The sequence below is a fragment of the Epinephelus moara genome, chromosome 19 (genome assembly GCF_006386435.1).
Source record: "Epinephelus moara isolate mb chromosome 19, YSFRI_EMoa_1.0, whole genome shotgun sequence".
Taxonomy (NCBI): domain Eukaryota; kingdom Metazoa; phylum Chordata; class Actinopteri; order Perciformes; family Serranidae; genus Epinephelus; species Epinephelus moara.
This window is the reverse complement of record NC_065524.1, coordinates 20,070,442-20,095,265: the sequence shown is the minus strand read 5'-3', so window position 1 is coordinate 20,095,265 and position 24,824 is coordinate 20,070,442. Positions and strand designations below refer to the sequence as shown.

General features: G+C 41.3%; 2 protein-coding genes across 3 annotated transcripts in view; one reads left to right on the top strand and one right to left on the bottom strand.

The window, feature by feature from the left end:
• Positions 1–10,999, top strand: part of wdfy4 (WDFY family member 4) — a 47,992-nt gene extending 36,993 nt beyond the window's left edge. For both annotated transcript variants that reach the window (XM_050070990.1, XM_050070989.1), the window contains exons 54-64: positions 418–568; positions 1,851–1,942; positions 3,160–3,369; positions 3,484–3,604; positions 5,330–5,487; positions 7,136–7,294; positions 7,399–7,578; positions 7,835–8,017; positions 9,476–9,563; positions 10,244–10,373; positions 10,622–10,999. In XM_050070990.1, the coding sequence (XP_049926947.1) occupies positions 418–568; positions 1,851–1,942; positions 3,160–3,369; positions 3,484–3,604; positions 5,330–5,487; positions 7,136–7,294; positions 7,399–7,578; positions 7,835–8,017; positions 9,476–9,563; positions 10,244–10,373; positions 10,622–10,685 (1,536 nt within the window). In that variant the 3' untranslated portion in view covers positions 10,686–10,999. The remainder of the gene's footprint in view (positions 1–417; positions 569–1,850; positions 1,943–3,159; positions 3,370–3,483; positions 3,605–5,329; positions 5,488–7,135; positions 7,295–7,398; positions 7,579–7,834; positions 8,018–9,475; positions 9,564–10,243; positions 10,374–10,621) is intronic.
• A 3,712-nt stretch (positions 11,000–14,711) lies between these two features.
• vstm4a (V-set and transmembrane domain containing 4a) lies at positions 14,712–24,604 on the bottom strand. The gene is made up of 8 exons (XM_050071190.1): positions 24,363–24,604; positions 22,631–23,083; positions 18,841–18,894; positions 18,640–18,747; positions 18,473–18,506; positions 16,891–17,039; positions 16,065–16,132; positions 14,712–15,288 (listed from the first exon to the last, which is right to left on the bottom strand). The coding sequence occupies exons 1-8, from the start codon at positions 24,409–24,411 to the stop codon at positions 15,136–15,138; spliced, it is 1,068 nt and encodes a 355-aa protein (XP_049927147.1). The 5' UTR covers positions 24,412–24,604; the 3' UTR covers positions 14,712–15,135.
• Between the last annotated feature and the right edge of the window lie 220 nt (positions 24,605–24,824).

The following is a 24,824-nucleotide window of genomic DNA, read 5'->3' as shown; positions in this document are numbered from 1 at the left end:
GGCATGCATATTTGATAGTCAGAATAAAGCAATAAAGATGTTAGTCTGGTGAATTACAGTGCCTTTTTGTCTTCTGAAGCGAATAACGGGCGTGTGGTAATATCCATAACTGGATTTACATCTCTAACCGAGTTTACCAGTATATATGTTATTTTCATTCATTGAGGTAATTGTTTTACTCTAAATTACATTCCCTCTCGTGAGATTTCCATCATAGATTATGGAATTTTACAGAAAGATGAAAAGCTTCCTTCAAATAGTAGCAAATATTTCCTGCTTACATAACACAATGAAGAATATAAAATATGGTTCACTGCACTGAATCGAGCAGACTACTGTATTAATAATGTCTGTGGCAAAGTTTGGTTCAACGGTGTGCCGAGGGGTGTGACAGTGTTGCTTCTCTCGTCCCTGCAGGGAGGGTTTGATATCGCAGAGCGGATGTTTTACAGTGTAAAGAAGGAGTGGGAGTCGGCCTCCAGAGACAACACAGGGGACGTCAGAGAGCTGATTCCAGAGTTCTTCTACCTGCCAGACTTCCTGCTCAACTCCAACCACATCCAGCTGGGTCAGCTTAAAGATTATCCTCTGTGTAGCTAAATGAATGACTATGAATTTGAAGATATTTGCCTTGTACAAGCACTATTGTTAGTTTCTTATTGTCAACAAATCCCATCAAAAGACCCAAACCAACAATGCTTTAATTTATCTCTCAGCACTTTCTGACTTCCCTGCCCTTCCCTGTCTGTGGCTTTAAGCTTTAAGTCTCAAGTCCATTTGTTTCCAGAAGACATAAATCTTTAAAACCTGATGTTTATTGCAACAAGGGAACAAATCACCCAGTGCAATAGTGTGACTCACTGATGTGTTTTTAATAGTTTTTGGACAACAATAGAGGTGTGATGCACAAAGGAACAAGCTATATTTTCTTCTGGCTACATAGCCAATATTTGCTGGCACAATCAATTTATTTTGGTTTTGGTCTTTCAAAGTAATGTGGTGGCAATAAATTATACAATAGCCTTATTCTTTAAAGGTACACGGTTGAGTTTCCTTATAAAAAAATCACAAAATACACAAAAATATTCTGTGTTTTTTAAATTACGAAAACACGGTGTGTTTATTGTAGAACCCTAACAAATGTGTGGAATTCATAGACTTTAAAAAAAATGGACGTAGACACTGTGACTTCACCTTTTGGCTTGTGAACTCCTGTTTTGAAGCGTCAAGTTCGGCATTTTGACCGTCGCCATCTTTGATTTTTGGAGATAGAAGTGACCATATTTGGACGAAAGGCTGGAGCTGTGGAGGAGTCCGCAGTCCATCTGCAGCCTGCCTCTCAAAGCAGCCACTCCCCTAATTATGCAAAACCAGAAGCCTTTATAAAATGAAAAGAGTGAGATATATAAAAATTCGCCCTCTGTATATTTATCATGAACAGGTAAATTAGCTGTAGAGGCCAATACCATTTTTTGTACCGAGCTGTAAACATGTTTATTTCTGCTCTAAAGTTGGACATTTTAACATGGGGGTCTATGAGGATTGACTCGCTTCTGGAGCCAGCCTCAAGTGGCCATTAGAGGAACTGCAGGTTTTTTTTTTTTTTTTGGTTTAAGTGTGTGAACCTGCTTGTTTACAACAACTATTGGAGGTGTTGATTGCATTACTCAGGTGCCTGATGAGCACACAAATGACAAACACAACAGGAAACCACAAATCAAAACATTGCTCTATAGTGTCACCAGTGGCAAAAAAGAAACTCCACAGGGTGTCTTTAAACTCCTTTTAAGGATGAAACACAGTGATGTGTGAAGTGATCCTGTATGTACTGTATATCCATATCTCTGTAGGCTGTATGGAGGATGGTACCGCTCTGGGAGATGTGGAGCTGCCTCCATGGGCGAAAGGTGACCCGCAAGAGTTCATTAGAATCCATCGAGAGGTCAGTGACCCCCGACCTTACCAGGCTTGTCTGTTGCAATCGGCCGGTCTGGCCTATTACATTCAGCAACTTTTCCCATGAGACCTAATAATGTTTGCCAATACCAGCTGATGTATATACACAGAAGATGCACTGTTTTAGTATCTCAAACAACTATCTGCTGTAATCCTCGCACTGTAATAGTGTTGGTTGCAGTCAGTCTGTTTGTCTTCATTCTTTCTGCCACAGTATAAGAGACAGATCTTATTCACAACAGCCATTCATTATGTTCTCTAAAGGCCATCTCGTCTCAGTGAGTCTGGTTCAGTTAACGTCTTTTAGTACTGACTGTTTTCTAATATAATGACCAGTTGTTGTTCTTATCAATAAAATCTATGACAAGGCGTGTATCTGAAGTTTAGATGACAGACAGTGAAGGACAACAAGCCTATTTAACATCATTCAGGGCAGGAACAAGACTCTATTTTTCATAATGCCATTATTTCTGCCAGCTGTTTATGGAATATACTGAATATGTTCTCTCTTTTCCCTGTGTGGGGTTATTGTATATCTCCGTTCTTTTTTCTCTCTGTTGGTCTGATTTCTTCAGTGTGACCCTCCCTTTTCCCATTCCTGGGGCATCTATGATGGTTATCACTCTGTAATCTACTGAACTACTCATATTGCCCACCATTCTCATAAAATTAGTGACTTTAGAAGATTGTTTTTTTTTCTCTTCCATAGACAAATTAACTCAGGACAATATATCCTTGTTATGATGTTTTGTTTTGTTTTTCTTCAGGTTTCTGTTGTTCCAGGATGGGTTTATTAAGATTGGGTGCAAGGATACACATGCTGGTCATAATGCCCACTTTTCCTTATTAACTCTTCAAAACCAATCTCCGGCTAATTCTACCCAAATCATTCTTTAATTCAAACATGAAGATATGCTCATAACACAGCTGTGCAGCTTCCTGCTCTTCTAGTTCTCTAAATTGACTTTTGGAAGAAATCACACTGTACCTGGGTAATTTGATTGGTTGTGCATTCCTGTAGAAGTTTCCTGTGTTTCTAAACTCTCATATTAACAGTTTGACTGATGGTTTTGGTCCCACTGTAATAACAATGAGCACTGCACAGCGCTGTATTTTCAGACTGCACAGTGCATGTAGAGTAGTTTTGTAATATTACTTGACGAGGTTGTCGTAGTTTATGCTACAATCTTCTGTCTCCCTTAGGCTTTGGAAAGTGACTATGTGAGTGCCAACCTCCACCTGTGGATCGACCTGATTTTCGGGTATCGGCAACAAGGCCCTGCTGCTGTAGAGAGTGTGAACACGTTCCACCCTTACTTCTACGCTAACAGAGGCCACCAGGATGCTAAGGACCCCCTCATCAAGAGCACAATCTTGGGATACGTCAGCAACTTTGGCCAGGTTCCCAAACAGGTAGAAAGAGTGAGCTAAGTGGGGAAGTGCAAAAAGTATATAATTTCATGTAAGTGCATCATATTGTTTTGGAAAATAATCTTTGCTTGTGAATTCTCTTTGTCTTTCCCATAGCTCTTCACCAAGCCACATCCGCCTCGCAGTGGAACTAAGAAGGAAGGATCATCACCAGCTCATCCGACTCCATTTTTCTTCAAACTGGACAAAGTGAAGACCACCGTGCAGCCGTTCAGAGGTACAATTACACAATAAAAGAGGAGCTCAGACAGCAAATAAGAACTTCATTTTTAAGAAACAGTTCACCTCAAAAACAGAAATTCATAATTTCCTATTAGCTGTAGTGCTATTTCCCAATCTAACTTGTTTTGGTGTGAGTTGTCAAGTTTCGGAGATATATATATATAGATATAGATAGATATATATACCACCTTTCCAGAAAACATAACCTGGTTACTCAAGATAATCCACAGACCTTGTTGTTAGATGTTTCACGCAGGAACTTTTTTCTTTCTACAGAACTACACCAACCAACCATATAATCACACGGATAAAGTGTGCATCTATTTATTGATGAGAGGCTAGTGCTCATAATAGTGGGATATGTAAACATTAATTGTGTCCTTCTCAGCAGAGCTGTAACGTTAGCCAGCTCAATGGTGCTAGGTTAGAAGATGCAGTCTTACTTCTGCGTGGTGACATGGTTGGTGGGTGTAGTTCAGAAGAATGCAGATAGTTCCTTCATGAAACTGCTCACAACAAGGTCTGTGGATTAGCTTGAGTAACTGGGTCATGATTTCTGGAGAGAGACATTGCTGTTGAGTTTTTCAAAGGTATTTTTTGGGGCTTTGAGCACCACAAGCTGAGTGCCATCTAGTTCCATTATATTCAAGAGAAGCAGACATCTCTACAAACGATATCTCCAACACTTGGCAACTCGTACATTAGACAGAAAAAGTGTATAAAAATAAAGCAAATCATAGTATAGCCTTACAACAGATATTTCCAAATAACTAAATAAACATATATATTTTCTGCTGAGTAAACTAAATTCATCCATACACGTAATAGTCATCTGCATTTTGTCACCTTTTTTATTGTTCCCCCTTTATATTGTTTCACACCATTTGGTGTCAATTATTATATACAAGATGTGGCCAGGTCTCAGGGGGATCGTTGAAACAGAGCGAGAATGTCCATAGATTAATTTACAGTATGGAGTAGAAAGAGCTATCTGTTAGGGCTACAATATGGAGATGACTCTTCCGCTGAGCCCTACTTAATAATCTGAATATCCCTACAGGCCCACTGAGGGAGAGGAGATGAATCTGCGAATGCTCAGGGAGAGATTCCTGCATATTACATTCCATATTAAATCTTAGAGTGTCTGATCTGATCAATAAGCAGATAGAGATGAATAGGAGGAGGAATGCTAAGACTGGTGCAGACACAACCTCTTTCTGGGGATTTTAGAAGCAGAACGGCCAATAGGATATAATGATTTCTGCCTGTTCCTTCATGAATAGGTCAATTACAGACACAATTACAGCCCCTCTGTCTCGCTGCCTCACCCTCACACACACACACACACACACACACACACGGACAACTTGTGCTGTCCAGGATGCAGGTGTCCCCCCAGGACGGAGCCTTGGCTTGTTTTAACCTGGGAATAGCTGTTTTAATTGCCCAGTTTTCTGTGGTCACTTTAATGAAATTCTTTACAAGTTTACTGAGCTACCAAACTCTTTAATGTGATGTTTCTGAAGAGCCATTACCTTTATTTGGCCGGACAAGTTTATTCAGGTACACAAAAGGCAGAATGAGGTCACTTTCTCTTGCTTTTACACCATAACTTTTTTATGGTTTAACAGACAATTTAAAAAAAACTCCCTCTTACTTTCTTACACAACTTCTTCCTGATGGTGCCCCGCTCTCAGTAACACTGTAAAACTTCCTGCAGAGCTGCCGAGGGGCCCCGTAGGTCAGATACTGTGTCTGGAAAAAGAGGTCATGGTCCTGGAGAGAAACCGTCTCCTCTTGTCACCTCTGCTGGGCTGCTTCTTCAGCTGGGGCTTCCCTGACAACAGCTGTGCCTTTGGAAACTATTCCACAGAAAAGGTATGTATGTCACTCTGTACAGTAGATCAGATTTACATTGTTTGTTTGCTGCACAACCTTCCAGCTCCAACCAGATGCATGAATCAAACTGCAGTGAGACAACTGCAAATCCTATGCAGGTCCACAAAGTATGGATTTGTTTTTAGAATAAAGAATTGGATTGATAAATTAATAAAACTTAAACAATACACATTTCACTCCCTTTTATTAATTAGGTAGTGCTCAGTATCAGTGTTACACACACTTATAGAAACTGAATTTTCCCAATTCAATCACATGCATGTGAAGCGTCTAACTGGATGTGGGTCGAGCCACACACACAGTCAGCTAATCAGTATCAGCTGGCTCTTACATCACTAGTCACGCTCAATCAAAACAATGAGGCGATCCTTATGATCTGCCAAGCTTTCACCCACTTCATAGTGCCACACACCGCTGTGTTTGCTGTGTCAACTGATTTCTTGACAACTATTTAAAACCCTGTACTTCCCATGCCTGGCAATGCCATCTCTTGCCCTACACACTCTGTGTATCTGATATCACAGCGATGTCTTGGATTCTGTTTTGTATGGCCTTTTTTTTTTCAGGCCCATTTCCAGAATTCATACACATTATTCCAATGGTCTAAGACAGTCCAACAATATTAATTAACATGAACAACTCCCAAATCCAAAACTGGAGTGCTGAAACTCAAATTTATGATGTCATCAAGTATAAAGTCCTGGAAAACACCAGAGACAATGAAGTGGAAAGATGTTTTTCTCATTTAGTGTTTCAAAGAACTGTTTCATTTCATGCTTGAAGTGGTGAATATTGTGTTTCCTTTCAGACAATTTACAGACCATTAGGATATAAAACTGACCTTATAAAATGAGGAGATTTAAAATAAAAAAACACGATCTCTGTCCAGATCATTCTGCCCATACTTAAGAAAACATGAGTCGCGGGTTTGCTGGAGCCTATCCCAGCTGACACTGGGCGGGAGGCAGGGTACACCCTGGACAGGGCTGACACATAGAGACAGACAACCAGTCACGCTCAGATTCACACCTCGGGCAATTTAGAGTCACCAGTTAACCTAACGTGCATGTTTTTCGACTGTTGGAGGAAGCCGGAGAACCCAGTGAAAACCAATGCTGACATGGGGACAACATGCAGACTGTGCACATGGGGGGTCCCGGCCGGCCGGTGGATTCAAACCTGGAACCCTCTTGCTGTGAGGCAACACTGCTAACCACTGCCCCACAGTGCCGCCCCTATATCAAAAACATGCTCTGGATTGATCCAGAAGAACATGAATGCATTCATAAAATAAATGTATAATTGTATTTGTGGCACCATTACAGAATACACAGGAGTCAGAAAGATCAATTGTGAAAGATGTTGTCGCTCCAGACTTTACTCTTTCACAAGTTTTAGACTTCTTTTCTTGGGTTTCCGGCCTTTAAAGTGAAAAATTAATATTAAAATAATCTAACACATTAAAAGATAGTATTTAAACTACCATCAAAATTCCCTTTACAACTACGAGTCTACATTATGATCTTATGAAAGCATTAAATATGCTAAACTGCTAAAGCATATCCATAAACTCAGTCCATCATATACACAAAGTAATAATTGTCTACTTATGTATGTCCGTCACCAGACCTTTGCTGTATGTGAGAGTTTGTGTGACTGGGGGGAGACGTTGTGCGCTGCCTGTCCCAACCCAGCAACCATCGTCACTGCAGGAACCAGCACTGTGGTGTGTGTGTGGGATGTAGCTGTAAGCAAGGACAAACTCACTCACATGAAGCTCCGACAGGTTTGTCTGCATGTCTGTTTGCAACAGTGATTTAAAAATAACATCCAGAATGTAATTGCTCACACATAAACACACAATAACACTGGTCCAAATTTTCTTCACAGCCGTTATACGGCCACACAGATTTAGTGACGTGCCTAGCTGTGTCCGAGGTCCACAGCATGATAGTGAGTGGCTCCTGTGACCTCACCTGTATCCTGTGGGATATGGAGGAGCTCAGCTACGTCACCCAGTTAACAGGACACACGAACAGTGTCTCTGCACTGGCTGTCAATGAACTTACTGTAAGTCCACCTTCTTTATTTCCTTCTTTGTAATTCTCTACCTTCTCTACTTTCAAAATCTCACTTTCTTTCTCTCTGTGTCATTTCTGGCTCACTGTCGTCATGTTGTTCCCCATAATTCAGCTCACAGCATGAGGAAGAGAGGACTGTCACTGCTGACAGCATGCATATCCTCTTTGTGTGTGTTTTGCCTTTTTTGTGCTTTGTGTGTATCTTTGCCACGCATGGGCGTCAACATCATGTTACTCTGTCCAAGGGCGAGATTGCGTCATGTGCGGGACCTCTGCTCTACCTGTGGACCATGAAGGGTCAGCTGCTGACCTGCACTGACACTTCCTGCGGGCCTCGGGCAGACATCCTGTGTGTCAGCTTCACACAGCGAGACCAGTGGGATGCCAGGAATGTAATCGTCATGGGCTGTGCAGACGGCATCATACGGGTGAGTTTTTTTAATGCGTGTAATAATGTGTGTATGAGAGTGAATGTGTGGCATGACCAAATCATCTTGAAACAGAAGCACCAAATCATGAAGTAATTAGACCAAAAACCTTCTGTGTCTATTGTTCGTGAATGTTTTACCATGACCCAATTTTTTCACAGAGGTCTCCTCCTCTCCAAAAGAAATAAACCAGGTGATTAAAACCAATAAAAACACTTACACGTTACAAATTACTGTTTATCCTACAATGTTTGGCATGTTGCAGACTTGCCAGTAGCCCAGCACCCACTAATGTGTGACAACCTTTTTTTCTCTGATAAATTAAGATCCAGAAGTCCAGGAGGTTTATACCGGGAGCCAAATTATCCGCACAGGTCTCTTCCCCTCCAAAACAAACAGACCCGGTGATTTAAACTTATAAAAGTCTGTTTTTTGCTGACGCTCTTGATGCGGAGGGGCCTTTAACTACGGTGGCTGATACAAAAACACAAATGGTTTGTCTTTACCAGGCTACTGTAGAAACATGGCGGTGCAACATGGCAATCTCCTTAGACAAGGACCAGCTCCCTATGTAGATGTAAATAGCTGATTGTAAGGTAACGAAAACACAACTAATTCTTATTTTCAGGTGATTATACTCTGAGGAAAACATACTTATTATATTATATTCCATTTCTGCCGATATAGCCTCCTAAGTCATACACACTGGACCTTTAAATTAGTTTTTTTTAAATAAACGTTTATTCTGAGTGTATTCATCTCCACAATCTTCAGAAACTGCCCTATCTGGGAGAAAATTCAATGTGCAGTATTAGCTGCAAAATATGTTGACTGTTCCCATAAATTAAGATAAATCTCTGTGGTAAATGTCGCTGGAGGTTACATCTGTTAAAAAAAAAAAAAAGTGTATTTAGAATATATTTTTTATCTCCTAATTATCTATTTGATACTCCTGTATAAAGTGTTATTCAGTAATAGGTCATTTAGCTTTTGGTGCCAATAAATTGAATTTAAAAGTCAGTCCGTAAAGTCACTGTCCGGCAGCTCTTTGTAGGACTAATGGATCAGCGGGAGGCGTTGGTTTTATACAGTATACTGTATTCAAATATGGCAGGCATTACTTTGGTATTAGCCTCGCAGGTAGCAGCTTAGATGTCCATCAAGGTATTAATAACAGCATATGGGTTGTGTGTGTCACTGTTGTTGTGTAGGATTAATATAAGCACATACTGCCTCTCTGCAATCAAAGCTGCAAACTCTAAATTGGGCTTCACTTGGGAGTGGGTGCCCGTGCCACATGCACAGCACACACACACACACACACACAAATGGTATTATTACTTTATTATTACCTTGAGTTATGGGGTGTGTGCGCGCACGCTGGTGCTTATGTGAGTGTGTTTGTTATTATGTTGAATTATGTCTGATTTTGCTACTCGTTATGTGTCTCTCATACAGATATGGAAGACAGAGTACACCAGAACACAATTACCTGGCCCTCCAGAAGAGCCTGTGTCCCCAGGGCAAGACCGAGCTGAGAGAGACGGTAATGTTACTGGCAGTAGGATGGGATATGCATATAGGTATTGTATTTCTAACAACACGGATGATGGGAGTGGCTGACAGTAGCAAAACTGTGAGTCTGACTAAGATGTAGCTGCACCAAAGGAAATGATTCTTGTGTTTTGTGTTTCAAAAAGAAAAAAACATCGCTATCTAATTAGATAAATCCTTAAGTGTGAGATGATTATTTTTAACCGCTCATCTCGGAGCTAGACAGTGTTGTTTCCAGATGAGAGCTTGTAATGCTTACCCCATCCCTCACTAGCATTAGGGCTAGCAGGAATTATGTTGTTATAAAGTTATTAAACATAGAGGCAGTAAACACTGATGAGTAATTCTGCTGACGTGTGTGTGCGTGTATAATTTAGAAAGCAATAATACCCAGATCCAATTTGGCATACGTTGGTTACAGCCTCGCGTCACCTCATAGGAGTATTATGCCTGGCAAATTACATTGAGACGAGTCTTTATGTAACATTGAAGCATTTATATTCGAGGGATTTTTCTCCCTTTAACGGCCTGCTGACCACAGATAAACACTGCGTTAATGCACATTTTCATTTTTCGTGGGGAGCGCTGGGTCAGGGTTACAGACAGGCTGGACACCTGCCCTGTGATTTAGTAATAAATGGGGGTTGATGTACTCTTGTGATGTATCCACAGTGAGCAGCTCATGCGAGGTTAAAGGCTGGAAGAGACATCTGGTATTGTGTCAAGAGCTGGACAGAAGTCAGGCTGTGTCGCAACGCCGCAGCAAGAATAATCCGGCCATCACAGCGCTGGCCATGTCCAGGTACAGTAAATACAATGCACCTGCTCACAGCACAGAGAGGAGGGACAGAGTTTACATTTGCACACTACAATTAACTAATTGTTCTTAAGATAAACATTTAATTCTATTTTATAACTAATATACTTGTGGAACTAACTGATTGGAAATCAGCTCACCCACTCTGACTCACATCATATATGTATTATATTGTGCTTTATAGCTTCACTGATTGATTTTCATATAACCTAAACACACTGTGTTCTGTGTAGGAGCCATGCTACTCTGTTGGCGGGCGATGCCTGGGGCAGAGTTTTCACCTGGACGTGTGAATGAGAAATGGCAGACTTTAAACACAATCGTGCCTCCAGCCATCATTTCCACACAGCCCTTATCCTCCCAGAGAGACTCTGACACAGAAAATCCATCAGCGTCTCAGGTCTGACACCAGCTGAGCATTGACACCTGATGTATTTCAGATCAGGTGTGTGTGTGCATTAAGGGCAAACTGTTACAATATTTGGTACATTCAAGCCTCAGGCGATATAGATTATTCTATCTCCTACATAGATATTTAATTCTGTATGTTACATTGTAAATACTGAATTTCAACGACTTTGAATAAAACTATTGAGAGTTATTTGTAAAAATCTTCTCCTGAGTGTCTGTGATTTGGATTAAGACTAAAATCTTGGGTGGCAGGGATTTTATTTTATTGCATTATCATGTGTGCGGTCGTGTGTGTGCATGTGTGTTATGTGTTTTGTGTGTCTGCAGCTGATCTAGCAAACTACTGAGCCAATTAGCCTAATATTTTGTGTGCATGTGTATGACTATATGCTCAAGGATTTCTTGTGGATGTGGTGATTCATCATTTTTTATTAAAAAATCCTCTTTTTTTTAAAATTATTTTATACTGTCATTAACTGCTGACTTCTTGCTCCTCTTAAGCAGCAGGTAGGGGCCAAAAGATTTCCAGAAATCATCTTGCTAAATACAGCAAGCCTTACCTTCTGTTGCAGGCTACACTTTGGCCTTCGTCACGGCTCAAAAACTGACACGTACAGAAAAGTTTGGTCTCATTTTGAGTCAGAGCTTCTGGAGATTAATTCCATACCTGATGTGATCCACTAGGCACATTAGGAGATGAATAAATCACGTTTTTTTTGTTGTTGTGTTTGCCGCCATGGTGATTATAATGGAGCCAGGAGGGACCATTGCACCAGCCGCAGTTCTCAGTGGTCAGGCAGTGGGTTTGTTCATCCACCACACAGCGTCATACCACACCGGGAGCATTTCAGAAGCAGAGCGTTTTGCCTGCTCAATTTTGTAGACATGCAGGTTTTGTTGATTTAGTCATTTTTCATAATATTTGTTCTTTTACCACAAGTAAGTAAGCAGGCTGTGTAGTTAAATGGTTTCTTTTCTGCCTTTATTTTAACTGTTTATTGTTGTTATTTCCTACTTGTGCTGTAGCCTACAGACAAAGTAACTGTCATTAGCAGTCCAGTTATGAACGACAGGGATCAAAGATTCGTGGCTGTGTTAGATTATTAACAGCATTCATTCTCTTCATTCTCATAATTACATGATAGACTTTATATTTTACATACAGTGCCTGTTAGTAGGAGAAATCGATCTGCTCTGTACAACGCACTGCAGCTCTGTGAAAATCAGACAAGGTGTGTATTTTTATTAGCGTCTGGATGCTTCTGAAACATACTGCACTGCTTCTCATGGAATTAAAAGAATTGTCTAGAGTGACCACGAACAGCTCAGGGGGGGCCGCCTGGCAGAAATCTGCACTCAACTGAGTGCACTTTTCTACTTTCATCTGGGATTCATAAAGGTAAAACCAGGAGAACACTGGCTGAAATTCCCCAGAACTGCTGGGTAATTTTTGCCTCAGGAATGTGATGGGGAAAACAAGCATCTAAATACTTGCCTCAAAACAATCTTTTAAAATGACCCTTGCTGCTCCAGCATAGCTAACAAGGGGCCGCAGCAGAAGCTTGTGTTTAAACTAGGTAGCTTCAAACTGAAAGCGGGGGAAATTGTGTGAACGCGGCTCTTTAATAGTATTGCAGAGCTGGAGCCGTTCATTTCTCACAAGCTGCACAACATCCATGATCATAAAAAGCACAGCGTGCAGACGTCAGCATTTTGTGCTATGAGGGTCACAGTGTTTTGCTTTGGTACATGTCTGTGGTATGAACAATTCCGGATGTTTTGCTGGTCGTGAATCGTTTACTGAGCTATCTTTGTTGTTTTACACAATGTGTTTTCAATCTCCTTTGTAATGTGGTATTTATGAGTAGTTGAACATTTGGCTGCTTTGCCATTTGTTGGACCGTTATCCTCCTCAAGTTTACTGTGACCATGTCAAATGTGTGTGTGTTGTGGGTGATGTTAAATGTGTCTGGGCCTTGTTGAGGTATCCTTTCTGCTTGTCACAGCTTTTTGTGTGTGTTTATGGTTAACTGAGGACAAATGCCTTTTTAGCCTCATCAAACTGTTCAATCTCTGTGTAATCACTGTAGGGCCCCGACAACACACTCCTGGGTATATCTGACCCATTTGTAGAGAGACGTTATGAAATTTAACCCCTTCTAAACATTGATCTTAATCTAATCAATGGAAAAATGCAATGCTGACTGTCTTGTATCCATGCACTGATATTCCGATAAATAAGCTAGCTTTTAAAAAGATGTTAGATTGCCAAGATTGTGGAGACTTGCTCTCTTTCTGTGTCTGCCTTTCCTGCTTGTTCTCTCATGCACATGCACCACTCCTCTCTATCATAAAGGAAGAGGTCTCTCTCTTTAACCTTTGTGTGTGTGGCTAATTGTGCTAAGTGGAGTAGCTTAATAGAGTGGAAAATAGTCCTCATAATTTTCCCAGAGAGCGAGCAATGACCTTCTCTAAAGCTAACGGCCATCTCCATTCTCTCTACACCGCTGGTTTTATGATATGAAATGTCAAACCACTGGGTTCCTCAGAATAATTAAATCAAATAAATTATTGCACCTAGGCAGAACCATCTTGTAGCCTAACCCAATTATAATGCACTGTAAAGCTAATTATTAACCATGATTACAATTAGTCTAATTTGAATAAATGTAGTCATTAGCGGGTTCATCCTAGTCAGTGAGTCTGAACTGTGGGGGATGATGGTCTCTCTCTCTCTCCATCTCTCCCACTCACAGAGAGAAGGGTGTGTGGATGTGCATCATTCTCTTTCTCCATGCACCTCTATCTTCATCCCATTTTTCACACACTGACCTTCACAAATTGGCCCGTACCCTTCACCTTTCTTGGGTACTTGAGCATAATGTGTGCTGCTTCCAGGATTCATATTTGCTGTTTATGCCTGTGCCGTGTTGATTGGACTTTGAAAGCAGAAACTGAAGTCTCACTGTTCTGTCGCTTTTTTGTATGTTCTTGTTAGAAAAGCTAAATCTGGTCTAAACAGTGACATTACAGCAGACCCTTCTTAGGGTAGATATGAAGCAATAATTATATTTTGAGAAACAGGCTTATTTGCTTACTTAGCGAGAGTTAGATGAGAGATTGATGGCACTTTCAAGCCTGTCTGGAAAATATGAAGCTACAACCATGGACTATATTTAAAAAATGGACATATCCCACGTGACATCATTTCATTGGTTTGTGGACTCCCGTTTTAAAGCCTCAAGTTTGGAGTTTTGGCCATTGCCTTCTTGGATTTTTGGAGCCAGAAGTGACCATATTTAGATGAGTGGCTGGATCTGTGGAGGAGCGAGGACAGATCTGACTTAGAGCCCTAAGACAATGTCCACAGACAGCCTGTCACTCAAAGCAGCCACGCCCTTTGTTATGCCTTAATGAATTTAAAAGGCTGGTTTATATAGAAATTAAGCCCCTTAATTTGTCATGAAGGAGGAAATTAGCTTCGGAGACCAAACTGTTTTTGTACCAGGCTGTAAACATGTTTATTTCTGCTGTAAAGTTTGGCACCAGAACTGGGGACTGACTCCCTTTTTGGAGCCACACTCAAGTGGCCATTAGGGGCGCAAAAGTTTTTGGCACTTCCGTGTTGGCCTTATTTTTCAGCCCTGGACATTGCCACTTGGCTACAACCTGCAGCTGGTTAGCTTATCTTAGCATAAAGACTGGAGACAGGGGGAAACAACTAGTCTAGCTCTGTTCAAAAGTAACCAAATCCCTCTACCAGCACCACTGAAACCACTGCAGCTGTTTGTAATAATGTGCTGGTTTCATCTTTTGTTGTGTAAAACAGATTTTTCTTGTGACCCCAGACAGCTCTGACAAATGCAGTCCCTTCCACTTTGAAGAACATTTATATGACTCAAAGACAGTCAGACCCGGGCATATATTTATTATTTGGTGTATTAGTACTGTAAGTATAAATGCAGTTGAAGAGTGTTACAGTGCCTTACGATACTGCAGTAAGAGAGCCTGGACAACAGTTTCTTTCCACACAGTCTCCTGAGTTTATACAGAATAGTTAACAGTAAGAGCGTTCTTATAAACATCTGGCTCACAGGCCGGCGATGCCAACAAACAAAACAACAGAATTATAAGACCCAAAAACTGCTGTGCTGGAATGGAACTGCGCTGAGGAAACAAAACCCTCATTTACCGACAGTTGTAGCGTACTTACAGCCAAAAAACAAATGCTAAATGCCATACTGATAGTTCATAAATATAGTCCTTTGGTTGCCACTTAGTTCAGTTGCCCTCACCGGGAGGTACCATGACATCCATGTGTCCAGAGCTGCTGTGTTTACAGCTGTTTTTCCTGGAAGAGGATCTGAGCGTACACAGTGTCTGGGCTGGAGGGAGTGGGGTCAGGGCTGGTGGTGGCTGGGGGTTCTGGCCTCGGTCTGACCAGCTCCAGTTCTGCATATGTCAGACTATCATCCTGTGGTACTCGAGGCTGAAGGAGGGAGGGAAAGAGCGGGAGAAACTTGAAGGAATTTAACCCAGAGATAAGGCAGAAGAGGAAATATGCTCTATGTATAAAAATGTATAGTGAGCACAGATATCTCTGTGTATCGGGAGCAAATGCATCCCGCCTGCATTTAATCTTTTTCAGCAAACAGTAGTACTACTCTGCTTTCCACGGTAAACATGCCCTAAGTGCTGTTCAGCTGCAGAAAGTATGTGTTTACAGGACCTCTTGGAACATCCAGTTTACTCTGCAAACATTTTCTACAATAGGAGTCCTATCCAACATCCTCAGATCCTCCTAGTTGCGCTAATCTAATCAGCATGTTCGTGCAAAAGAAGCGCTCACATCTCCAGAGCTTCCTCTCACGACACAATCGCAAGAACGGCGCCAGTAGAAATACTGATGATCCTTAGTTTGAGTAGTTTTCTTCTGTATGTACTTGTTTGACATTTTTATTGTAGATATAAAACCAATGGAGCACTCTAAATAAATAATTGTGTTTGAGAAGCAATAAAGCTAAATAGAATTATCAAGCTCATAACTGAATGAAGAGACGGCAATAAACTCCTGTAGACAATCATGCAGTCGTGAAACAAATTCCCTCTTGCATGTATCTCAATAACAACTCTGCGCTTGAAAAAAACACATTTTGAGAATGTTAATAAATACATTTTAACAGATATATTAAGTGCATGTGTTTTATAAATGTTGGAGAAGTGGACAGAGGTGTTTGTATGATGGGTGAGAATGAGGGCACTCACAGGGGCAGAGCTCCTGAGTTGAGTCTTTAACCTTCTGGGCTTCTGAGGTCTCTTTGCAGCAACAGGCACTGAAAAGCAGACACAACCTTAATTGACTGGGAACAACAGCCAAGAGGAATAAACTCACAAACATGACTGTGGTCGAAGGAAGTAATCGTCCCTCACAACCACTTCATATTAAACCCACGGAAGAGATTGATACATCATTTTCAGCATCAGTGTTGATTTGACCTCAGACAATACACTCAGCAGGATCTAACCCAAATACAGTATAAAGTTTCACTCTGTAGTCTCCCAGTCTCTTTCACGCTGTGCTGATTTTGTCCTGGAAATTGAATCAGGCCGGAGATATCATTTTCTGCTTTTGTGCTTGCTGGACACCTTCATTTACTGTTTTCTTTACCCACTAACTCCTGTTCTTGGGGCTGGAGCCTCTCTCCGCCCCCCTGCGACTCTGATGACTCCAGTGTGTTTGAAACTTGAGAGGAAGACAAGGACTGCCACTCTGTCTGCCCCTGACAAAATAGATTAGACTGTGGAAAAATATTTGATGTTTCAATTCAGAATAAAGTTCACTGTGTGAGATAACAGCTCAATATATTGGCCACCGGATACTTTAACCTCTCCAGGCCTATGAAAATCTTTTACATGAGGGTACTATTTTGGTTAAACTGCACATAAGTCATGTCCACGCTGAGGCCATAACCTGTGACGTGGGGTCACAAGTAGACTTTATTTTAAAAGGTCACAAGCCAAAAAGGTGAGATCCACTGAAGGATTTAATTTCTCCCAGAGGTTACATCCTGCCCTCAATGTGTCACGTTACCTTTGGCTGGTATGTGTGGCGGTGGCTCCTCGGGTAGTTTAGGTGGTGTTATTATTGCACGCCGGTCAGTTTTCTGTCTTGTGTCTTTCCTTTGGGCTCGTGGGGAGGAACTGGAGGAGCTGCTGGAGCTGGTGACAGTTTCTCCTGAGCTGCAGGGAACAGAGGAGAGTTTTTAAAGTTTTAATTACAGCTGCACCCAATGGTAATTTAGATTATCAGTTAATCTTTTGATAATTTCTGCAATTTATCAATTGATAATTTAGTGTATTGAAAATAGCTTGTTTTTTTTCAATCAGCAATCCATAACCAAATGATTTTAACTGAAAATTATATAAAACTGAGCAAAGTAGCAAATACTCACTTCTGAGAAGGTAGAACCAGCATGTGAATCTTTAAAGATTCAGTTATCAAAAGTATTGATTGATTTTATGTCAGCTGACTGACTAACCATTTAATTGTTTCAACACTAGCTTTATTGTCATCTTTTGTTTTGAATTTGTCACATGAAAATTGTTGTACACAAATCATTTAAGATATGGATTCTTGCATATACACAGCTGTATATAGTATCTAGGTTGACGCAGGTGACACTTCCCCCTCAATATTTAGACTGTGCATTTGTCCACAGTAGCAGAGGACATTTACTTTGACAAAAGTAAAGACATTAACACCATAAACTGATGCAGAAAAGGCATGTATTGGTGCATTAAAAATGATCAGAGTGCAGGAAATTAAGTGTTTGATACTTTGATACTCCAAATTTTCTGGTGGAGGACCCTTAACCCCCCTGTTTCATATGTGTTTTCCCCTTTGTTGAAACAAAACCTACACCCTTGCATATACAAACGGCAATTAACACAAACTATATACACATCACCGTTGTCATGCAAATAAATAAATACATAAATAAATACATTTTAGAAAAGGAAAAAAAGAAAAAGGGTGTATAGGTGACACGTACAAGAAAATGTGGGTTTAAAAGAGAACCAACGAGGGTATCTCTCACCTCTGTCTACCATACTTGCCTGCGCATTATGAAGTACAGCTGATGATCGTTCTATGAGAGCAATATCCTTAAAATAATTCAGTCATTCTTTTATCGATGGAGGCTCAGGGGAGGGCCGTGAGTGTATTATGGTCTTCTCGGCGGCAGTTAAACCTGCAAATATGACTTTTCAGAGGGCTAACAGGGTGTTACATTGAGGTCGGAGTCAGAGTTGAATGAAAGCAATGTGGGCTGTTTAGGAAATGGGAATTCCAGGTTATTGTCAAGGTACTTGGTCACATTAGCATTCCCATAAAACATGAAGGTATGTGACAACAGTATCCTGACTACATTTAAGTTTAAACTATCAATGAGCTTTATTTTTACGAGATTGAATGGTGGGAAATTTCTGCACAAACTTATAGTGACTGAGCTTATGTGCTTTTTTTTATGATGAATTAGATAGATATGCTGGCCCAAATATTGTCTCAGTCAAGTTCAAGGCCATATCCTTCGAGGTCATGATTTCAGTCACCCCCATAGTTTTTCAACACTAGTTTTATTATTAAAATAATTAAATACATTAAAGATCTTTACCTGCTTTCTGGACACTTGACCAGAAGGTAACTCGCTGTGGAGGAAGTAGCAGAAGAAAAATTATGTTGATTTAACAGCAAAGTCGTCTGGTTATGTTTTGAACAGGAAAACTGAAACATAAAGTTTTAAGTGTGAAGTTACTGTAGGACAACCAATGATCCTTTTACCTTTGAGCCTGTGTCTTCTGTGAAAGTACTGGCCGATGAGAACCAGAGTGAACAGGAAGATGGAGAGCAGGCCCAGTGAGCAAATCAGCACAGCGCACAGATATACATCTATAAAACAAACAGGAAAAAGCATCAGAATGGTGGCATTATCACAGTAAGACTTATATGGTGAAGTGAAAACAGAGGAGATGGAAACAGTACCTGCAAATAAACGCCACAGCCCTTCACTGCTACCATCATCAGGAGTGAAGTGCACTGGAAAAAAATGTAAAAAAAAAAGTCAGCAGAAATAGTAAGTTGAGGGTAGAAAACTGCCCAGACTGAGAATCTTTATAAATTGCTGTTGTCTGAGGGCAAAGACCCAACGCAGCAGACAGCCTCAGTGGTTTCCAGAAATATCAAAACTGCTCTCATGAAGGGAGATTCTGCAGCAGCATCAGCCAAACCCACCCCACACACACACACACACACACACACACACAAACACACACACACACACCACAAACACACACGCACACACACAGGCCCGGTTGTATTGCTGTTCTTGGACTGTGTTCGGGGGGTTCCCCATCCCACTGCTCTGCATCTCCACTTCCTTTTGTTGGTCGCTTCACAATCGTTTCATGTTGCAATTTCCTTTGTGAGCTTATTAGTGTGAAAAGAGAAGGAATAAGGAAGTTGTTGTCAGTGTGTGTCAATGAATGATGGGTTGTGTGTAGGTCAGGGGTATTTAGCAAGAGGTTGAGGAGAGTGAACAGAGGCTATGTACATAAATTACTTAGTCTCTGCTCCCCGTAATGAGTTTTTAATATGTCTTTTAAACACCGGTTGATAAACATATTAATAAGAAATGATAAGATATTAACTCTAATTGACTTCTAGCCTGTTTCCAGACCGCTGAACTGCCTGCAAAAATTGTCACATGTGGTCTCGGCCGCTCAGTCTGAATATCACGTTAATTAATGTCAGGGAGCAACATGATGGCTTTTGTGTTGCCAGCGAACATGAAAAACTGTATCAGATGAAGGTGATCAGTTTTATAACACAGCATGACATGTATTTTTCAAAATAGAGCTTTTTCTCTAGAGAACGTACACAGTCCAAGAAACAAGACTTAAAAAAATAGTTTGATTATAGACGTAACAGTGAGGCTTTAAGGCTGTTTTTTCTAAATCTTTAACGTACATTTGTTTGACACTTGCTAATTCGCTGCTATTGTAATTACAAAGGGCCAATCTATGCTGTTTCATTGGACTGGATTAAATTGTATGGTGTCCCTGTTATTTTGTCCACCCACACTTCTTACCACTAAATTAAAAGTAATGACAGACTTCTAGAGTAGACACACTGTAGTTGAAACTCATCTGACGAGGTGACAGGCTACACCCAACAGGCATCTCTTGACAATGTGAGCAATTAACAGTCAATGCAAGTAAACCACATATGTGACCTTTACACTGTGGTGAACCACATGCTAAGCCTCACATCTGATTGGTTCACGCAGCCTGGGGTTAACAGGGCTGGGAGCTGTTAAACACTCTACAGATGTGTGTATACAAGCTCAAGTTTGTGCACAAAATGTATACCGCACATGTATTCATGAAAAGCTGAAAACATAAGGTACAGATTTAAAATCATCTGCTTTCCCCCATCAGTCCAGCTGTGAAGACAGGACGCAGGGTGGGGGGTTCTGCCACAACTTCACCTTCTTCCAAGGTGCATGCAGAAGGGAAATAAGTCCAAAGAGGTTGGTATAAAGACTGCAAGACCAACGTGTGTTCGGACTGTGGCCAGAATCAGGACGCTGAAACATGAACCATCTGTTAAAACCAGCAGGGTTTAGAGACCTGAAGTCAGAGAGCAGGGCTTAAAAAGATTTACTTTAATTTAACCGTGCAGACTGTCTGCTCCTTTTTCCAGTTTAGGAAAGCAGCAGAATTCACTCGACTATGATGTCTGAAGGTCTGAAGTTGAGATTTAGAGAGGAGAAGACAAACCATCTTCTCTCCGTGCAAAATCTTCTGAATAAAATGATCTGAGTGGGGTGTGGCCTTTGCCCTGCAGACTGAAATCTGCAGACTGAGGGGTTCCCTGGATTACAGTTACAACTCTGTCGTTTTCTCTTTGTTTACCCTTATAATGTCAGCTCTTGTGTTTCTGGTTCTGTGGTCAATGCATGTCGGAGATGCCTGAGGTTGTGTGGCTTCCTTAGTGGGACATTGCCCTGAATATAGGGCAGGGCGTTGTCTGATGGCTCCGTCTGATTCAAGCCTCGACGGTTTTCCGGCATAAAATTAGTGAAAGGTAAACTGTGCAACTGTGTGTCAGGTGTCGTCGCACTTGTAGCACAGTACATCAGCATCTAAACTTTCTGTTGAACCCCTTTATCCAGTGCATCCCACAGAGACAGACATCTTCCCTGCAGATCAATCGTTAAAAAGTTAAATCAGATTAAGGATCGTACTGCAAAAGAAATATTTATTACTGCATGTGATTTAAATTGGTTCCTAACCTGATTTGTTCAAGTTGTTTGTTACATATTGGCACCGATTAAATAAGTTCCACCGCAGCTGAGTTCTCCAGTGAATTTTCTCCTGAGGCTTGCATAAAAGAAAACCCAGAATGCTGACGTCATGTATTTCAGAGTTTTTGAACGTACGTAGCCAGCTCAGCAACACTCTCCTTTTTACTCCTCACACTCATACACAGAGAGTGATATTGTTAAGTGTGGTTTGGCTGTGTGAGCTCATTGTTTTGAGATGGAAATGCCAGAGGATTGGGGTCACACTCAAACACACATACAGGCACCACTTACAGCAAAGCGCAGCTAGAGTCAGAAAATACATGCTACACATTTCTATCTGGCCTTTGTCCTTTAATAAAAACTGTTGCTCCTCCTTCGTTTGGTCATTTCCATTGCCAAATAACATGGACAGCATGTCTCAGCTGAGTTTTTGCGGCTGTAAGGGAATTCCTCGGAAAGGAATATTCCATGGAAAACATTTTCAGGGTAATTACACCAGAAGTCCCCTTTGCGTTTAATCCTCTTTTGTCAGTTACCAGGGTTGCACAAAGGTATGAAAAAAAGTAAAAAAGTAAAAGACTTTGTTCATTTCATGTCAAAGGCCAAATAGTGACAACACAATGCACAGTTTTACTGTTTTGCCAGGTGGTCATGAGAGATAGATTTGTTTTTTTTTTAAACCACCTGCTTCAACCAAGAGGAGGTTAAATTGTTGTTAAATAAATTCCCTCACATTTTATCTGGAAAAGGTGAAGAAGTTAATGCAATCTGACTCCCTATTGTGCAAGAAATTGTGCAATACTTTATTTTGTTTCACAGCCTAATTCACCTCTGGTTTGCCTTATATCAGGGGACACCACCCTAACGCTTTAACATCTTGTTCAAGAACACACACAGAGAGAGGAAGGGTCTCAAACTCCTGGCCACTCGGCTAACATGCTTAATTTGAAAAAGCAAATAAAGAAAAACAGCACTTTAACCTGCAGTCAGCCAAAATTGGGGCCTGGACCCATGGAAGAATTACTGAGCAAGCCTACAGGGCACAGGCCCAGGGGCCCAGTGTGTAAGGGGGACCTCCTGCCCCTAACCTCCAAAATTTCACTTAAATTATCACATGCTGACCAAGGAGGGATTCAAAATGACCACAAAGCAATGCAAAGGAGCTGCAGAGAGGCACAACATCACTACAAAAAGCGGCAAAACAACCACAAAGAGACACAAAACAATCAAATAAGACTCAAAATTACTTGAGAGACACAAAACCACAAAAAAGATGCATTATGACAACAAAGAGATGCAAAACAGTGACACAAAAAGAAGATTAACAGCTATACAGTGTATGTACTCCCATATAGGAGATATGGGGGGCCTTTTGCATGCCTGTGCCCAGGGGCCCATTATCTGATAATCCAGCCCGGCCCTGCCAACGAACAAATGTGAAATTGAGAGAAGGCCGTCTTTAATTACCTGTCACTTGTGTGGTGCTGGTGCCATTGGACGATGCCCTCCATGTGTTTCTGTGTTTGCGAATCTCTTGAACTCTGCAGGTATAGAAACCCTGGTCAGTCCCCGTCATATTGAGAATCCGCAGCCGGTACACCTCTCCCTCCATTTCCTCATACAGACGGAACTTCATCTGGGGGAAGCGACGAGTGTAGTTCCCATACATCTTCATTTTCTTGATGCCAATCTTTGCAATGAGAAACTGAGGGGGCTCCAGTGCAGGAGGAGAGGGGGATGGAGGGGAGGGAGGAGGCGCCAGAGTCGGAGCAGCAAGAGGAGAAAAGAACCAGCGTAGGATGAGGACACTGCCGCTCCTCTTCCTCTGAGATACCAGGCAGGAGAGTGTTAAGTTGTCTTTCTGTGTTACCATGACAACAGGCCCAGGGGTCACTGTCACATTCAGGCCATGACATACCTCTGTTGACAAAAGACATAAGCAGAACAAGTAGTTAGTGCAGTCATTTTTGGTTATGTTGAATTTTGGTTTTTGCAAACACAGCACATATGTGTTCTTGTTGTGTTGTTAACATTTTTGTATGTTATCCATGTTCTGTTTTATGGCAGAATAAAATGAAACCAAACCATAAAACATTTGCTTTTCCAAACATGAGGACACTCTGTGATCTGGTAGCTTGTGTGACCCCTCCCTGCAGTTAAATTAGTAATTAACTAGAGCTGCTAATGAGCCCCACATGGGAGAAAGTCTGAGTTCATTTTTGCAAGATGTTTGATTTCCTGCCAATTAAACATAATTGTAGCATTTAGACAAAGTACGTTTATGTGCACACCCACAGTGGCTGCTTGGATTTATGGTGTTATAGCTCAAACTATCACTGGTTCTACTTATATATGTCATTTCATCACTGAAGGGGAATTCAGTCTGCAACAGCTAGAAACCTAAGAGGACTGAGAATCAGAAAACATAGTCTGTGTGCCCCATTTGTACTTCCCTGGAGGTACTTTTATTCTGCTGCCAGCTGGGTCAAGCCTGTTTAGGAGAGACACTGAGTCTGGACACAATATGTGTGATCAGACAAGCAAGGAGAATCTACAGGTGGGAAACATTCATCTTCAGTACAGTACAGCCCGAAACAGGCAGGGAGAAACACGACAAGATAACAGGGACCATCTGGGCCCCAGTGCTGTCTTCTTTTTTTGTTGTTTTGTTTTGTTGCTGTGTTAGTTGGGGAATCTCCCTCAGGGTCTGTCCTACACTATTTAATGTGACAACAAAAGCAGCGACAGTGACTCAAGCCAAACACAAATCTCAACATAACCAAAAGATTATAGGGCAGGAAATATGAGTTGTAGGTCCACTGTATGGCAGTTTGTAGAATGCAAAATATACTGAGGTTTTCTCTAATCACAGGGAACAAACTTTCTTAACTCCACAGCTGGTGTAATTTTAAACAAAGCCATAGTCGCCCAGTTTGCAAAAGCAACGTCAATATTGCCAATAATGTAATATAACTTAATGCACTTGCAACTTTTGGTCATCACAGTGACTATTAGGAGGTGTCTTTCCTGTATGTTTGACATTATTTTCACACTCCATAATAAACTCAAAATGCATGGTTTCACAGTGGTGCATGTTAGATGATCGATCAAATTACTCCTTTTGACACACTCTCCTTCTTTCTTGCCTGCTTGCTCGCTTTCTCACTGGTTTATATTGTTGTAAACAAGGTGAACTTACCTGTGACCAGAGCCTTAGTCAGGACAAGGACCACTATAGAGAAGTACATTTTCCACAGTCAGCGAATCCATAAACCCAGACAACTGCACAGCACTTACACAAGCAGCTACATTCAAAACAGAGCCTGACTGGACAACCCACCAGAGCCCTTACCCACCATTAACTCTTCTCCTCTTTCTCCTCTTTTCTGTGTAATATGAAACAGTAAATGCTCTGTTCCCACTTAGAAACTCCCACTCACTCTCCCAGTACTCTCCCTCTCTCTCTCTCTGTTTCTCTCTCTCTCTGACTGTCTCTCCCTAGCTCTCTCTTTTTCTCTGTGTGTCCTGCAAAACGTAGGAAATGTCATTTCCTGTGTTCCTGTGAGGAGTCTTGGACTGAAGCCCAAAGCCCCAGAACTCGAAAGCGATGGTCAGGTCTCGTGGTTTGTGTGTGTGCGTCTGTGTGCGCCTGTCACATTGT

Coding starts and splice junctions, on each gene's coding strand:
- vstm4a (XM_050071190.1), bottom strand. CDS start 24,411: ATGTACTTCTCTATAGTGGTCCTTGTCCTGACTAAGGCTCTGGTCACA. Junction 18,895..22,630: donor CAGCACCACACAAGTGACAG/GTAATTAAAGAC, acceptor ATTTTTTTCCAG/TGCACTTCACTCCTGATGAT. Junction 16,133..16,890: donor GCCACACATACCAGCCAAAG/GTAACGTGACAC, acceptor TCTGCTTTTCAG/TGCCTGTTGCTGCAAAGAGA.